This window comes from Henckelia pumila, chromosome 2, assembly GCF_033568475.1.
Source record: "Henckelia pumila isolate YLH828 chromosome 2, ASM3356847v2, whole genome shotgun sequence".
NCBI lineage: Eukaryota > Viridiplantae > Streptophyta > Magnoliopsida > Lamiales > Gesneriaceae > Henckelia > Henckelia pumila.
The window spans coordinates 98,622,769-98,641,548 of NC_133121.1; the positions used below are offsets into that span (position 1 = coordinate 98,622,769).

Genomic DNA, 18,780 nt, shown 5'->3' on the forward strand with positions numbered 1-18,780 from the left:
TGCGTACTAGTTGTGCTCGATCTCGTAGTCACATGTTCAAAAAAATTAGTGAAATTAGAGTAAATGATAGTCCTCAAAGATGAGAAATCATCAAATTAAACAAGTTACGAGTTTGGATTTTGAAAAATATACCTCTATTGTATACATTGGGTGACAATGGACATCCACAAATGGTGCTCTCATTGGGTCATGATCAATGTCTTCCTCCTACATCTTAGACAAGAGTGGGACAAGACACATTACTAGACAAACACTTGGGTGATGGTTTTACCAATCTCTAAGGAATGAAAATTTTTTTTCACTTGTGTGATGCAGTGTATTATAGGATATTGGTGCATGTAAACATGGACATGCCTTCTTATTCCGCAAATCAAAAAGATTATTCTGCATAATTCTGATATTTTTCTTAATACATGACATTTTGATCCAAAGCCAATTTCACTAGGAGAGTGTGATTTTCAAGGCCCACAATGTTTGTCCTACAATCGAAACACATTGTTTTCGATTCAATAATATTTATCTCATCCTTGCGTACTAGTTGTGCTCGATCTCGCAGTCACATATTCAGAAAAATGAGTGGAATTAAAGTAAATAATAGTCCTCAAAGATGAAAAACATCATATTAAACAAGTTATGAGTTTGGATTTTGGAAAATATACCCCTATTGTATACATTGGGTGGCAATGGACATCCATAAATGGTGCTCTCATTGGGTCATGATCAACGTCTTCCTCCTACATCTTAGACAAGAGTGGGGCAAGACACATTACTAGACAAACACTTGGGTTATGGTTCTACCAATCTCTAAAGATTGAAAACTCCTCTCCACTTGTGTCATGCAGTGTATTATAGGATATTGATACATGTTAACATGGACATGCCTTTTTGTTCCGCAAATCAAAAAGATTATTCTGCATAATTCTGAGATTGTTCTTAATACATGACATTTTGATCCAAAGTCATTTTCACTAGGAGAGTGTGATTCTCATGGCCCACAATGTTTGTCCTACAATCGAAATACATTGTTCTCGATTCAATAATATTATCCCATCCTTGCGTACTAGTTGTGCTCGATCTCGCAGTCACATATTCAGAAAAATGAGTGGAATTAGAGTAAATGATAGTCCTCAAAGATGAGAAAACATCATATTAAACAAGTTACGAGTTTGGATTTTGGAAAATATACCCCCATTGTATATATTGGGTGACAATGGTCATCCACAAATGGTGCTCTCATTGGGTCATGATCAATGTTTTCTTCCTACAACTTAGACAAGAGTGAGACAAGACACATTACTAGACAAACACTTGGGTGATGGTTTTACCAATCTCTAAGGATTGAAAACTCCTCTCCACTTGTGTCATGCAGTGTATTATAGGATATTGGTACATGTTAACATGGACATGCCTTCTTGTTCCGCAAATCAAAAAAATTATTCTGTATAATTCTGAGATTGTTCTTAATACATGACATTTTGATCCAAAGCCACTTTCACTAGAAGAGTGTGATCCTCATGGCCCACAATGTTTGTCCTAAAATTGGAACACATTGTTCTCGATTGAATAATATTTATATCATCCTTGTGTACTAGTTGTGTTCGATCTCGCACTTACATGTTCTGAAAGATGAGTGAAATTATAGTAAATGATCATCCTCAAAGATGAGAAAACATCATATTAAACAAGTTACAAGTTTGGATTTTGGAAAATATATCTCTATTGTATACATTGGGTGACAATGAACATCCATAAATGGTGCTCTCATTGGGTCATGATCAATGTCTTCCTCCTACATCTTAGACAAAAGTGGGACAAGACACATTACTAGACAAACACTTGAGTGATGGTTCTACCAATCTCTAAGGATTGAAAACTCTTCTCCACTTGTGTCATGTAGTATATTATAGGATATTGGTGCATGTTAACATGTACATGCCTTCTTGTTCCGCAAATCAAAAAGATTATTCTGCATAATTCTGAGATTGTTTCTAATACATGACATTTTTATCCAAAGCCACTTTCACTAGGAGAGTGTGATCCTCATGGCCCATAATGTTTGTCTTACAATTGGAACACATTGTTCTCGATTGAATAATATTTATCTCATCCCTGCTTACAAGTTGTGCTCGATCTTGCACTCACATGTTCTGAAAGATGAGTGAAATTAGAGTAATTGATATTTCTCAAAGATGAGAAAACATCATATTAAACAAGTTACGAGTTTGGATTTTGGAAAATATACCCCTATTGTATACATTGGGTGACAATTGACATCCACAAATGGTGTTCCAAATTAATTTGGATTTATTCCAAATTCAGAAGAATTCGAACCTAATTAATTATTTTAGTTGGTTGACATGTTCATCTTAGTAAGATTACTCGAATATATATTTATATATTCCATCATAAAATTTATATGTATGTATATATATATATATATATATATATATATATATATATATATATTCGACCATAAAATTTTTTACTTGGTTGACATATTCAATCTTAGTAAAAAAATTTATCAACCCAAAAGACGAAGAACAATGTTAAATTATACAAATTATGTACTATTATCTTTATTTTTTGTACCAAAAATACAGAACACAGATACAAATTGGTTTCAGTGAAGCTTAAATAAAATATTAAATCATCTTGAGTTTACAACATGTCTTCCTACTAATTAATTATTGTTATACTTACATCTACCCCAAAAGCATAACCATATAATAAAAATAACTCAAAATTATTTTTCAGCGATCTATGTTCAACAGATTAATATGGTCATTTATTTGGATAACATAATCGCAGCAACACAAGTTCGATTAATGTCTATCTTCACTGTCTTTTAAGTAGTCCTCACTTCTTCTGTGTCACGGGCTACTCCAATAACTCACAAAAAAATGCATTAACAAGCAGATTCAAAAAAAATTCAAGAACCAAAATAAGGTTTAAGAAAAATTTAATTTACCATAATCACTTAATCATTTCAAATGAATAATTATTCCAATGAAGTAGCCAACATTATAAAAGAAATCATATAACAAATTCAAGAACAAAAAAATGAAAATAGAGATAAACACATGAAAATAAATAACTAAAAAAATAATTTATGAACCTTAAAAAACAATTGAAGGATTTAGAGTAAAAAATCCACTGTGACAACCAAATAAATAAATAAATATGTTTTTATCAAATTAAATAACAAAACACTCGCAATTATCGATAACGAAATCAAAGTCAAGCATTTAAAACAAAATTTACGAACATCAACATAATCATTCAACAATTTCGAACAATTAATCAAAGGAAACAAATAAATAATTTAAACAAGAAAGTGACCACAATCAATACTAGAACACTATAAATTTTGGACAAAGGGACACAATCGAGAATTACAAAAAAAAAACACAAAAAACCAATACCAAAACGCAGAAACCTTCAAATACGTGCGAAAAAACGATATTTAATCGATTTCCAGGATGAAAACATAATTTGAAAAAAAAACCTTCTAAATTTTTCTGGGTTTCATATCTGTCTTCACCTACGACCATTTATAGATTTCATTCTCAATCCAATCAATAAAAAGCATAACATTCAATACAATAAGACTAAAAAATGAAGATCGAAGCTTTATTCATAACACATTCCACAACAACAAAAATAATAACAAGATCACACTTTTAGGCAGCTGATTTGAATATTACAAGGCATATCCACATAATATTTATAACCTAGTACTAAACTACGAAAATTGACAATGAAATCATTATAATCGAGAACAATTACAAATTTTAGATAATCAATACACAATTGATTGAGATGAACCACAGACCCACTTATATATATGTAAAACCTAAAAGTTGTCCATCAAATTTGTATAATTCACACGATGTACGAAACTTCAACATAACCACAACACAACATATAAAACACTCAAAGAATCACTCAATTGAAAAAGAAAAAAAAAAACCCAATCATCCAGATGGAATTGCATCTAAAAATTTCTTAAATTTTCAAAAAAAAAATCTACCTTAAACTTGTTGTTTCGATGTTGGTTCTTCGAAAAGATTTTTAAAATCTAACGATTCTTCGCTTTAAACTCCTTTCGTCTCAGTTTGTTGCACAAAACATCGACACAAATATATTGATCGTCGTTGATTTAGCCGTCAATGAAGGAATCAAGTAGAAGGAAAATTGGGAAAACTTTGGCTTGAAAAGAGAGAAGAAGAACTATTAAATAAATATTTATTGGTCAATGAGTATTAGTAAGTTTTCATATTATTTGAGGGTAATTTCATAATTTCACCTCAATTGGGGAGTCCAAACAAATGACAGACATTTGTCAGGGAGCTGGAACAAAAAATGTCTTACACAGGGACTGAATAAACATTTAAGTTTCCTTTTGGGAATTTATGGGGAATTTGACCTTTTTAGAACGGAATTAGGGATAGAAACAATCATCGATCTCTAATCAGTAACCAATAGATTAAATTCGATCTTTAAATATGACCTTTTTTAAAAAATTAAAAAATATCTTTTTTGCGACCGAGATTTCATATCTGATCTCTAATTTTGAAACGTACAATATATTTTGGTCTCAATTTTGGAACAGATTGATTTTCGGTACAAATTAGGTATTGGTAATTATTTTGATCTCTAATTTGAAACCGATAATTAATTTGGTCTCTAATTTGGAACCAAATCCAAATATTGGTCGCTAATAAGTATTTTTCTTAAAAATATATAAAATAAAATCCAGTCTCTCCCTCCGTCAGCTGGCATTCATTATCCAGGGCAGAATTCCACCGCTGCTATGCTCGATCTCCTCCGCCATCCGCCCGTTGCGCCGACTCTCCTCTCCGATTAGAGGTTTTTTGGTCTAATTTTCTATTTGTTTTCTTGTTTTTACAAGATTCGATCTCAACTTTGTTGGTGTTTAGGGAAATCTCTACAAGATTCGATCTGAACCATTCTCATTGCCTGCCCCCTTTTCCGATCAGAGGTTTATTTGAGGTACTCTCTGCTCTGAGTTTTTTTTTTAAAAAATTTTGATTCCATTCAACAACGTGGTTATGAGCTGGGATATGGAAATGTACATAAGGAGAATTGGTCCTTTCGTTCAAAATGATATATTTGCGGCTGTGTCAAACTCTGTATCAGTTTAAATTCATGTTGCTACATCTTTAGTAGCCATCAAGGGAAGAAATTGTAGTGTTTATTTGTGAGCAAACGTCTTAATCGTGACCGATCCATTGTCTTATGGTCATGAATTCTCGTAGCTTTTGTATAGATGTATTAATGAAGGAAAACTGTTAAAAGATTTTTGGTCCAAATTGGCCATCTTTACTGAATTTCCAGATGCGTAGCCCCTCTACAAAGGATAAAGAGATACTGGAGATTTCAAGCACATCCCTTGGTAGAAAAAGTTCTTCCAAAAGTTCGAGAAATTGGAATAAGTAGATATTCAGACACTTTTATTGAGTCAAAACTAGCCGGTATTGAAGTGTCCACATATATAGGAGTTATTGGTATCCTCCACACAAAACTTGGGTTTGCCCCTATGTTCGAACTTCGAACACAAAAATTCCCTTCTTTTGTTTAGTTTTTCACACCTCCGACTCCTCTCTCAAGGTTTTTTTTTTTATAAAATATTCATTTCTAGAGTAAATAATGTGATAACATATTTTTAGTTTGTTCTGAGTTAAATAAAGCTTAATTGTTAAAGAGAATAAGAACACTGGAAAAAATCGACTCATTCATTCACAAGTTTAATTACAAACGGATACATCCTTAATTGAACAGTGAAATTCATTTGCCGGGAGTGAAGTTTGTGGCGTAGGCCCATGCATTGTTGTTGACTGGGTCTGCAAGGTGGTCGGCGAGGTTCTCCAATGGACCCTTTCCGGTGACGATAGCCTGAACGAAGAATCCGAACATGGAGAACATGGCAAGCCTTCCATTCTTGAGTTCCTTCACCTTCAACTCAGCGAATGACTCAGGGTCGTCAGCAAGACCCAATGGGTCGAAGCTGCCACCTGGGTACAGTGGGTCAGTGATTTCTCCCAATGGCCCTCCGGCAATACGGTACCCCTCAACAGCTCCCATCAGTATAACCTGGCTAGCCCAGATGGCCAATATGCTCTGTGCATGCACCAAGCTCGGGTTCCCCAAGTAGTCCAGTCCACCCTCGCTGAAGATCTGTGAACCAGCCTTGAACCACACGGCTTCACCGAATTTCACACCGTTGCGAGACAAGAGCTCTGGGAAGACGCATCCCAGGGCTCCAAGCATGGCCCATCTGCTGTGGATCACCTCCAGCTCACGGTTCTTGGCGAATGTTTCAGGGTCTGCCGAGAGTCCAGCGGTGTCCCACCCGTAGTCTCCGGGGAACTCACCGGTGAGGTAGCTTGGGGACTCACCAGAGAATGGTCCCAAGTACTTGACACGGTCGGGGCCATACCACGGGCTGCCGGATGAAGCAGGTTTTGAAGCAGTCTTCCTCATGGAGATCCTCCCGGCGCCGGTGATCTCTGAAGTTGATGGTGATTTGACCGCCTTTCCGGCCAAGGCTGGGGAAGAGAGAGCCATTGTAGATGAAGCCATTGCTGTTTGTAGAAGGCTGGTTTTGCTAATTGTATTGTTTTGGAGTAGTGGTTGATTTTTGGTTGAAGTGCTAGTAAGGTATTTATACAAGTGGGCTCTATCGTATTCTTTATCTTTGGAAATCAAATGGGGTGTTGTGATTGGTTAGGGACATTTTGATATCACCACTAGATTCAGATTTTTGTATGTTTGGTGACAAAAATCTAAAGATTTGTTGTTGCAACCAATGGGAGTTTGCCAAGCGTACCATTTGATACGATGGAATTTAGATTAGTGGTGAATTTTATCTCAAACGAGGTTGGTAGAGGGGTTGTGTGTGTGTATCAATCAATTGACGTTTTCTGATGTTTTAATTGTGTGGGAGAATTAATTCGACACTTGATTTTGTGTAGCGACAAAACGAAAATCTTCTTTTGAAAGCAACGTGGAAATTTCTGGATTTGGATCCCTACTGGGGTACTGTGGGGTAAACGAGCGTTTACCCCCACAATCCAATTTTTTTTTTTTTTGCTTTTTTAATATATTTTAAAATTTTCTTTTTTCCTTCATGTTTTTGGATTTTGTTTCATATTTCTTCTGTATCAAAAATATTATTTTTTGATCATTTATATGTCCACTTTTTCTTTAATTGTTTTGATTGTCGAATATTTTATTTTGTATTTAAATTTTAACGATATATATTTAAGAAAATTTTTGACATGTAAAAAATTTAAAATCAGCCATATAAAGTAAAAAGCTTTTGTCACAATCTTTATTTTTATTATATGTAAGCACTACTTGATCATTCTAAATATTCTTTTTTAGATGTGAGCATTTGGTTACTTTGGTTAAAACACGAATCGAATTAACCGAAATTGGTTTAACCGGATTTTTTTTTAATTAATGAAACTTAACTTAATTTCTTTTAAAATTTTTATTAATGAAACTTAACTTAATTTCTTTTAAAATCTGCGTAACCGAACCGAATTAAACTCGGTTAGTTCGGTTGGTATCCGCATTAACTAATTTAGTTTTTTAAAATAGTTTTAAAATTAAAAAAATAAAAAATTTAATATGGGATTTATAATAATAAAACACATTATGCTTGAAAAAATTAAAAATAAGAAAAAGATTAAAAATATAAATATTAACAAATACCATATAAAAAATCAAAATATAATTAATTATTTATAATTATGAAATCGAAATTTTTGTATGGAAACAAAAAATCGAGCTGAATTAATCGAATATTTTTTTTGACAAAACTCATAAAATTTGGAAAAATGATACGGAGACATTATTAAATGATAAAAAGTATTATTATCAATATAATAATATTTAATATTAAAATCATTAATTTAACTTTTTTCCGATTAACGATTAATCTAACTTATATGAATTATACTATATATTATTTTATATAAAATAAATTTTACAAAAATTTAATATATTGGTCGGAAAAGAAAAGAAGAATAATGACGAATTGTTAGAAGGAAAAAAAAAAAGAAATAAATTTAAACCTAAAAACGTTTTGCTAAATTAAAAAAACCCATATTAATAAATTCCAAAAAAACTTACCACCAATAGTGAATTTCAATTGAGATCTCAATTGATAACTTACCATAATTATGGCACAGTAGCCCCTACTGTGGAGATCCTCACAGTAGGGGATCCAAATCCGAAATTTCTAGACCCTGGGAAAGCACTAAAATTGGATGAGTTGGTTTATTCATTGCCAACTAGACAAGAATAAATTGTTTCTTTGTTTAGAATAACCAGAAACGAGAAACTATGCGTTAGCACGTGAGAAACACACGTTGAAATAATATAATCCGAAACAAAATCAGATAACTCTATAAAATGAATTTTTGACAATTCATGTTAAATATTAGGGAAAACTGCAATTTTGGTCATTTATGTTTGTCACTTTGCGATTTTGGTCCTCTATATTTTCATATTTCAGTTTTAGTCCTATATGTTATAATTTTTGGCAATTTCAATCCTTTTTATTCAAAAATGTTTACGTGGCACTATACACGTCAAATCCACATCAACACTGTTTTGGTGTCACATCAGCACCACTTCAGAAAAAGGACTAAAATTGCCAAAAAAATAAAGATAGCAGACTAAAACTGAAATTTGAAAATATAGAGAACCAAAATCGCAAAGTGACCAACATACATGACTAAAAAAGCAATTTTTCCTAAATATTATTCATATATAATTGGTTTTGAAATAAACATATTTGTTTAATTTTTTTTAAAAAAAATGGATTACTTAGTTTTTGTCATGTCTTTTTTTATCGTATTATTATTTTTTGTTATTTGTCTTATTCTAGATCTCAATATATTTTTTTCGGTCCGTTGTTATTTGTGTTATTCTATTAATATATTTTTTTGCGCAATCAATGATACGCTACTGTAACATTTGAGATCCGACGATTGTCCTACTATATCAACATGGGTGTTTCCAGTAGGGATGACAATTTTCTCCGAACCCGATGGGAAACCCGATATCCGACCCGAACGAAGGAGGGTATGGAGGCATTTTTTGGACCCGATTAAATAAATGGGTAAATGAGTATGGGGATCTCGTAAATGGGGATGGAGGAGGATGTAGTGGTATCCTACCCATACCCGACCCGATACCCAATTATATATATATATATATATATATACATATTAATTTATATTAAATAAATGCTAATTTAATTTTTTTTTGTTGAATTATGTTAGTTGGATGAAATAATGAAAATTATTAATATAAAACTAATGCTATTTTTTAGAAGTTTTATTTTTTATATAAGTCTTTGGTTGTAAATTTTCTTCGATGTTTTAGTTTTTTATTATCTTAAAAATTTTGATATAAAAATCTAGTAAATAAGTATAGTTTTATCAAATAATTAAAATTTTAAAAAAATTATTTTTATGGAGTATATACAATAAATGGATATATGGGTAGGGTATGGATATCCGATCATCCAACGGATATGGGGATGGAGATAAAATTAAATATCCGATGGGTATGGGGATGGATTTAATAAATGAATATGGGGATGGAGGCACGATATCCTACCCATACCCGACCCATTGCCATTCCTAGTTTTCAGCATGCTTTTGTCCCTACTTACACATATCATGAGAAACTATCCAAGAGGTCACTCATCTCATAATTGCCTCAAATCAAGCATCCTTAACTTTAGAGTTATCATATGATGAGCTCCCGAAAAGAAGATACATCTTGATAATATGAGTAGTGCTTATCAAATCTTTTAATTTCTTCTCAACTGTACAATTTCATACCTACACAGTCTCAAAATCTCTCTCATTATGGTACGAAATCGGTTCATTCATATTCTCCTTCGCTTAGAAGCCTGTCAAGAGTCACTTCGAGCAATCTTGTGGCACCAGCGATCACTTTCCACCCTCTTGTAAGCTCTGGACGTTACAAGTACAGTCTATAAACTTTGACTTTGTGCACTGATGCAACATAAGGTGAGTGAACTCTCCACACCAAATGAGATACTTATATATTTTATGTTTATTCAGCTTAACCCATTTAATATTTTTATTAGTCAACTTTGTGTTGCATCTTTGTAGTGACCCGCGCTGTAATGGGCTGGGTGCGTCCCTCTGCTTCTGGCCCATCTGGCCTTCTGCTCTGGGGGCCCAGGCCCATACTCATGGCCTTCTCTTCACCTGGAAAGGGGAGTTTTTGCCCTCCCCAGGATTCGAACTTGGACCACCAGGCATATATTCAAATTCAACTCAAATTCAACTCAATCCTGGTACCAGGATTGAGTTGAATTTGGATATATGCCTGGTGGTCCAAGTTCGAATCCTGGGGAGGGAAAAACTCTCCTTTCCAGGTGGAGAGAAGGTACCAGGATTGAGTTGAATTTGGATATATGCCTGGTGGTCCAAGTTCGAATCCTGGGGAGGGCAAAAACTCTCCTTTCCAGGTGGAGAGAAGGTACCAGGATTGAGTTGAATTTGGATATATGCCTGGTGGTCCAAGTTCGAATCCTGGGGAGGGCAAAAACTCTCTTTTCCAGGTGGAGAGAAGGCCATGAGTATGGGTCTGGGCTCCCAGAGCAGAAGGCCAGATGAGCTAGAAGCAGAGGGACGCACCCAGCCCATTACACGCGCCGTGATCACCTACTAATAAAAAACTTAAGCATGCATTTAACTTAATTAAACAAATCATCAGAAATTAAACAACGGAAAACATAAATAAATTCACAAATAAAATATTTATACAACCATATCGAATATCCAAAATGTATTAACCCAAATACACCAGAAACAAAAGCCTAGACAATAACTCTTATAGTAACCCATATTCTATTTTAAGATAATAATATGTTAAACATGATTAAAAGTTGATAATTAACCAATTCCAGGGCTTAATCGGACTTCAGAATTAAGAATTGGGCTTCCAAGAATTGAGTCAGTTCGGATGGTCCGAAGAGGACTTCGGACGACCCGAACTCAGTAGTCCGGGGGCTCCGAAGAGGGTTTGTTGACTTCGGAGTGAAGGCACGTTCGGACAATTTGAACCCACGATCGAACGGTCCGAACTCCCTTAGGCCAAGCAGGCAGGATTACTCAGCCATGGATTTTGACAAGTGTCGAACTTTGAACACTTTGGACGATCCGAAGTGACGATCGGACGGTCCGAACTTGACGTGTTTTGCATGCATTCATTGAGCTGGATCGGACGATCCGAACTCGAGTTTAGAGGATCCGAACATGACCGGGAATTTTCCTATAAATAGGGGTCTTCAGAATTCATTTTGAATTACGAATTCTCGAGTTTCCTTCTTCAGTTATATAGTATGAGATATACACTTGAGGGCCCTATCGGATATTATAGAAGTTCTGGAATAACCAAAGCGTGCTTATAGTCATCCGGGACTAGCGACTCCAAAGGGCTTACTACAGACGAAGGTATGGTTCGTGAATCTATTTAAGTTTTGGGAGTATTTATTAGCTTAGTTAAGACTTATAGAACTTGTGTAGTGATACCGTAAACTTTTGAATATAGGCTTGGAACCTAAGATCCTACTAGACTTGAACTAGCCTAGAAGTACATACACATTGACTGAGATTGCCAGCGAGTATACATGTTTATGTGTTGCATTTATTTGGCATTATTATATGACATGATATATGATTTACCGCTTTCCATATTCATACGTCATGTGCATATACTGAAACGAATTTTTTTTTTTTTATACTTACTAAATAAAATATGTACATATATGCCCATACATATACGCACAGAATAAAAAGTTTTAAAAATAATGAATAAATAAATAAACAACTAAATACTTAAGAAAAAAAAATGCATTCTTTAAAATAAAATAAATATCTGAGTCAAATGTTTAATTAAAAGTACTGCATAAATAAAATGATTAAAATTTTCATGCACTAACCATATTCCATAAAATATTCAAAATTTCCAACCACTGAAAAATAATATAAAATGTAGCATGCTGACAAAAATAAACATGCACGTGACTCAGACATCTATCACGGTCACGGGGTCACTGCATGTCTGCTCATACATCCTCGCCTCCGGTGGGTACAACATCATCCTCAACGTCCTCACCTGCACCATACCAGTGTAGTGAGCCTAGAGGCCCAACATGCTAACATAACAAGGGTTTAAAAATAATTTAAAACAATTAAATACTAATACATACATATACATGAATGAGCATGCTTAAAAATTTCATAACATAACTTAACTTAAATAAACTTAAATAACATAATACATAACATTGTTGAGCAAATTAATTTTTCTAACATAGCATGGTTGTATCCATAGTGTAACCTTAAATCATACATTAAATACTGATCAGCGTGGAAACCAACGTACGTGGCCGGTGACGAATCACCTCTTAAATTGGCAGTAAACTGCCCTTCAATCATATGGAGACGAATCCCCCTTAAATTGTCACACTACTTCAACTTCCAAAATAAAATATTTTCTTACTCAACCTTAAACATTAAATCATGCATAAAATATTATTTCATGAATGCATGTACTTGAATAAAATGTGTGTCCTTCATATATATTTAATTTAATTTATTACTAACATATAAATATTAAAATAACTTAAATGCATAAAAATAATTAAATATATATTCAGGACACATGCAAATTTCTCATGGATCGTACTGGACTACTGGCCCTAACTCTCAAGCCCAATTACTTAAATCTGGCCCATTAACACTGAGACTGACCCATTAATATGCTTAAGCCCAATAAAATTGTTCTAAGCCCAATTAAATTAATAAAGCCCATTAAAACACTCTAGGCCCAATAACAACTCAAATTTGGCCCAATGGGCCCAAAAGCCCAAAGACTGGCCCAATAACTTTCACGGGCCCTAAAGCCCATAAAAATCATTGAACTCACTTAATTAATTTAATTAAGCCCAAATAAATTAAACTTAACCCCAAAATAATTAAATTGAGCCTAATAAAATTTTAAGATTTAAATAGGCCCATTAAATCTTTAATTAAACTTGAAAACTTAAAAATAAAAATACCCGAGCCCAACTAACTTAACCCGGACCCGGACCCAACTAACTTGACCCATGACCCAAGGACTCGACCCGGACCACCGAACCCGGCCCGAACCTATCTGCAACCCTAGCCCGAAACCCCCACCCATCTCCCGTTTCTGCCGCGGCCGAGAGCAGCAGCCACTCCTTGGCTGCTGCCGGCCTGCTCCGGCCGCCCCTGGCCGGAGCGCCGCCGCCCAAACGTAGCCCACGTCTGGGCGGTTTGAACCCAGCCCTTAAACCCAAACCATGCAGCCCCAGCCATCACTACCGAGCCCCCTTCCCACGAACCCTATTCTGCGCGTCTCCTCGGCCGAACCCTCCTTGGCAGATTTCTGGGCTCGTTTGGCTCGAGCCACCCGAGCCACTCGAGCCTAGACCCAACCTAGACCACTTAACGACAGTAACCAGCAGCTAGGAACGATCCATGAAGGACAAAAACGTGAGATGAATTAGCAACGAATACACATGCTTCAATCCAACAAAACCCACCGAGTTTTCTGAAAATTCTTTGAAAAATCCTACTGATCACGCACACACCCACATAATCACTAACATGGCACATTAAAAATGAAAAGAAACATGCCTTTGATTTTTTTTTTTTTACGAAGATATACGCGTGTACGGGCCTCGGGACGACGGGACGGTGAAGAATCTCCAAGAAAGCTCAAAGGAACACGGCTATGGAGGCTTGTATGTCTGCTGAAACGTGAGGATGGTGGAGGAGGATTCTGATGGTGGCGGCTAGGGGTTTGGGTCGTGGGATTAGGGAGTGATTTTTGGGTAGATGGTTAGGATAATTAAGATATGATTTGATATAATTAAATTTTGATAGATAATATACCATAAAAACACAAACTTTTAAACTTTAAAAATACGTACAAATCTGATAATAATTAGTAAATCTCGAAATAATCATTTAGGCTATTTATAAAAATTAATAAAAGTCAACAAAAGGACTTATTTTGGCTAAAAATAGGCCATTAAATAAATACCTAAATAAATACTAAACTTTTCTTGGAAAAAAGTCTTAAAATAATATTTTAAGGCTCAAAAACGTATAAAAATATTTTTGGCTAAATATTTTGGTATCTCGTCCGTCCACGGTCCCGTCTACGCGATCAAAACAATTAAAATACTAAAAATCGTAAAATCACTAATTATGGGTTAAATGCTTAAAAATAAATTAAATCATGCACAATTAATTCACATAATTATTTAACCCATAAATCTAAAATTTAAATAATTAAATATCCTAATTATGCATGCGGATTTACGTATTTTAAAAATACCGGGTGTTACAATTCTCCCCCCCTTAAATTGAATTTCGTCCTCGAAATTAAAGTACTTACCCGAACAACTCCGGGTAGCGAGTCCTCATATCTGCCTCGGTCTCCCAAGTAGCTTCCTCCTCCGAGTGATTCAGCCACTGGACTCTGACCATCGGTATGACCCGCGTCCTAAGCCTCCGCTCCTCCCTTGCCAAGATCCGCACTGGCCTCTCCTCATACACTAGATCTGGTGGCAACTGTAAGGGCTCGAAATCCAACACATGCGACGGGTTGGAGACATATCTCCGAAGCATGGATACATGGAAAACGTTGTGCACTGCCGCTAACCCTGGAGGTAGAGCTAAACGGTAGGCCAACGTGCCAACTCTCTCCAAGATCTCGAATGGCCCTATATACCTCGGATTAAGCTTGCCTCTCCGGCCAAAATGCACTACTCCCTTCATAGGTGACACCTTCAGGAATACGTGATCACCTACAGCGAACTCCAAATCTCGTCGTCTGGCATCTGCATAACTCTTCTGCCGACTCTGAGCTGTCCTCATCCGATCTCGAATCTGAGTCACTATGTCAGCTGTCTGCTGCACAATCTCAGGACCCAACAAAATCCGCTCACCAACCTCATCCCAATGCACAGGAGATCTGCATCTCCTCCCATACAATGCTGCATACGGAGCCATACCTATAGACGACTGAAAGCTGTTGTTATAGGTAAACTCCACTAATGGTAGTCTAGTCTCCCAAGAGCCCCGAAAATCAATGACACAAGCTCTCAGAAGATCCTCGAGAACCTGGATCACTCTCTCAGACTGACCATCTGTCTGGGGATGAAACGCTGTACTGAACAAAAGCCTCGTCCCCAAAGCTGTGTGCAGACTCTTCCAAAACGCTGATTTGAATCTCGGATCTCTGTCTGACACAATAGACACTGGTATGCCATGCAGTCTAACAATCTCTCTGATGTAAAGCTCTGCATACTGTGTCAAAGTATAAGTAGTTTTCACCGGCAAGAAATGAGCTGACTTGATGAGTCTATCCACAATCACCCAAATCGCTGTGCAACCTCTGGCGCTCCTCGGTAAGCCAACCACAAAGTCCATCGTAATATTCTCCCATTTCCATTCCGGAATAGGAATAGGTCTAAGAAGTCCTGCTGGACGCTGATGCTCTGCCTTGACTTGCTGACAAGTCAAGCACTCTGACACTACTCTCCCGATGTCACTCTTCATCCCGGGCCACCAATACAATAGCTGTAAATCTCTGTACATCTTCGTACTTCCGGGGTGAATGGAGTACGGAGATGTGTGAGCCTCTGCCAAAATCTCAGCTCTCAACTGATCGACGTTCGGTACCCACATCCTACCACGGTACTGAACGATACCATCCTCCACTGTATACAAGAGGTTACCTCTAGCCTCATCTCTCTGTCTCCATCGCTGTAACTCCTCATCAGTAGACTGTCCCTCTCTAATCCGAGCTCTCAGAACTGGCTGCACCGTCAACACTGACAAGCTCGGTGCATGGCCACTCGGATAACACTCCAAGCCAAATCTCTGAATCTCACTCTGTAGTGGTAACTGTACAGTCAAACATGATACCACTGACGACTTCCGACTCAAAGCATCGGCCACCACATTAGCTTTACCCGGATGGTAGCTAATGTCACAGTCATAGTCCTTCACCAACTCCAACCATCTGCGCTGTCTCATGTTCAACTCCTTCTGTGTGAAGAAGTACTTGAGACTCTTGTGGTCTGTGAAAATCTTGCACTTCTCGCCATACAGATAGTGCCTCCAGATTTTTAAAGCGAAGACCACTGCTGCTAACTCCAAGTCATGCGTCGGATAATTCTGCTCGTGAATCTTCAGCTGCCTCGATGCATACGCAATAACCTTACCACACTGCATAAGCACTGCGCCTAAACCTAGTTTAGACGCGTCGGTGTACACCACTAACTCCTCGTGTGGTACTGTCATCGCTAACACTGGTGCTGTAGTGAGTGCTTCCTTCAGCTGATCGAAGCTCCTCTGACAGGCTGAACTCCAGATAAACTTCGCATTCTTCTTGGTCAAGGAAGTCAAGGGTACTGCAATAGAGGAAAAACCCTTGATAAACTTCCTATAATATCCTGCCAAACCCAAGAAACTGCGAATCTCTGAAGCATTCTTCGGAATACCCCAATTCTGCACTGCCTCAACCTTAGACTGATCAACTGCAATCCCATCCTTCGAAATAATGTGGCCAAGAAATGCCACCTGCTCAAGCCAAAACTCGCACTTGCTAAACTTGGCATACAACCGATGCTCCCTCAAAGTCTGCAAGGCCGTCTGAAGATGCTGTCTATGCTCCTCGATGCTCCTAGAATAGATCAAAATATCATCAATAAAGACTATGATGAACTGATCTAAATACGGCTGAAAGACTCGGTTCATGAGATCCATGAAAACCGCTGGAGCATTGGTCATCCCAAATGGCATCACTAAGAACTCGTAATGCCCATATCGTGTCCTGAAAGCAGTCTTGGACACATCTGCATCTCTAACGCGCAACTGATGATAACCAGATCGCAGGTCGATCTTGGAAAACACTGAAGCTCCCTGCAACTGGTCAAATAAATCCTCTATCCTCGGCAATGGATACTTGTTCTTCACTGTGACCCTGTTGAGCTCCCGGTAATCGATGCACAGTCTCATACTGCCATCCTTCTTCTTCACAAATAACACCGGAGCCCCCCACGGAGAAAAGCTAGGACGAACAAAGCCTTTCTCTAACAACTCCTGAATCTGCTCCTTCAACTCTTTCATCTCGGTAGGAGCAAGTCTGTACGGTGCCTTAGAGATAGGCACGGTGTCTGGCACTAAGTCGATGCTGAACTCCTACCTCTCTCACTGGTGGAATTCCGGCAACATCCTCCGGAAAGACATCCGAAAAGTCACGAACCACCTCTATCTCTGATAATGATCTGCTAGATGGCTCTGAAGTCGTGACAATACTCGCTAGAAACCCCTGGCAACCCCGTCTCAACAACTTCCTTGCCTGAATAAGAGATATCACCTGAGGCATATCACTGCTCTGAGATGCATGAAAAGTGAACGGGTCGCCCACTGCAGGTCTCACTGACACTGATCTCCGACGAAAATCAATCGAAGCTCCATTGACTGTCAACCAGTCCATACCCAAAATAAGATCAAAACCACTTAAAGGCAAAACTACTACATCTGCTCGAATGGAGTGTCCCTGCAGCTCTAACTCCAGTCCTCGAATAACCTTCGAGGTAGAAATAATCTGCCCTGACGGCATAGTAACATCATACCCACTGTCACTACTCTCAGGTGTGATGCCTACCCGCCTGATAAACTCCAGGGAGATAAACGAATGCGTAGCCCCTGAATCTAGCAACGCAAACGTGGAGTTGCCTCCAACTAGAATTCTCCCTGCACGCAGAAAATTCCCAACAGTTTCATACCACTACTAAATTTTCCCCAACGAGTCACTACAAATTCTTAATTCTAATCACAAGTAAAACATGCTTCCTATTCTAACATGCAGTTAAATAACCCAAATAACAAGAATTCCAAATTAAAGACTAAATTTTTAACCAAAGGAAAATTATTAAAATGCTAGGGATAAGATATACCGGTGATCAAGGAGGTGTCTGGATCTACCTCCTCAGCCTGCATCACAAACACCCTACCAGCGGTGTTCTTCTTCCTGGGGCAGTTAGCTATCTGATGCCCTGGCTCCCTACAGTGGTAGCAAACTCCTGCTCCCAATAGACAAGGTCCCGAATGCATCTTCTGGCACTTCGGGCAGGTAGGATAAGCTATGGCATTAGGGGCCCCGCCCCTCTGCTGCTGCGGCCTCTGCTGCTGTGGCCTCTGCTGCTGATTCGGGCCCTTAGCCGGCCCTGTATACTGCTTCTTCGCAGGAGGCTGCGAAGATGGTCGCTGGTACCCAGCCTGAAACTGCCTCTTCCCCTGCTGCTCTCTCTGGATCTCTCTCCGACCCTCCTCGGAACGCAAGGCTCTACTGACTGCAGACTCATAAGTAAGGAAGTCTTCCATACGAACATCATGCCTGATATCAGCCTTCAGGCCCTCCACAAACTGTCTCATCTTCTCCTGCGGACTATCAGCAATCAAGGGCACAAAGTGACAGCCCCTCTCGAACAGCCTCACATACTCAACCACGGCCTTGTCCCCCTGACGGAGACTCATAAACTCACGGATCATGCGACTGCGCACATCCTCAGTAAAGTACTTGGCGTAGAAGATACGCCTAAACTCTGCCCAGGTCAGTGTAGGAAGGTGAACTCCCCTGGCTGCACCCTCCCAC

The 18,780-nt window shown here is 37.7% G+C and overlaps 1 protein-coding gene across 1 annotated transcript; it reads right to left on the minus strand.

Annotated features, from left to right (window-relative positions):
* Positions 1-5,738: 5,738 nt before the first annotated feature.
* LOC140880991 (chlorophyll a-b binding protein 3C, chloroplastic-like) lies at positions 5,739-6,829 on the minus strand. Its single transcript, XM_073285926.1, has one exon. It carries the CDS (start codon positions 6,601-6,603, stop codon positions 5,809-5,811), a length of 795 nt encoding a protein of 264 aa, XP_073142027.1. The 5' UTR covers positions 6,604-6,829; the 3' UTR covers positions 5,739-5,808.
* Between the last annotated feature and the right edge of the window lie 11,951 nt (positions 6,830-18,780).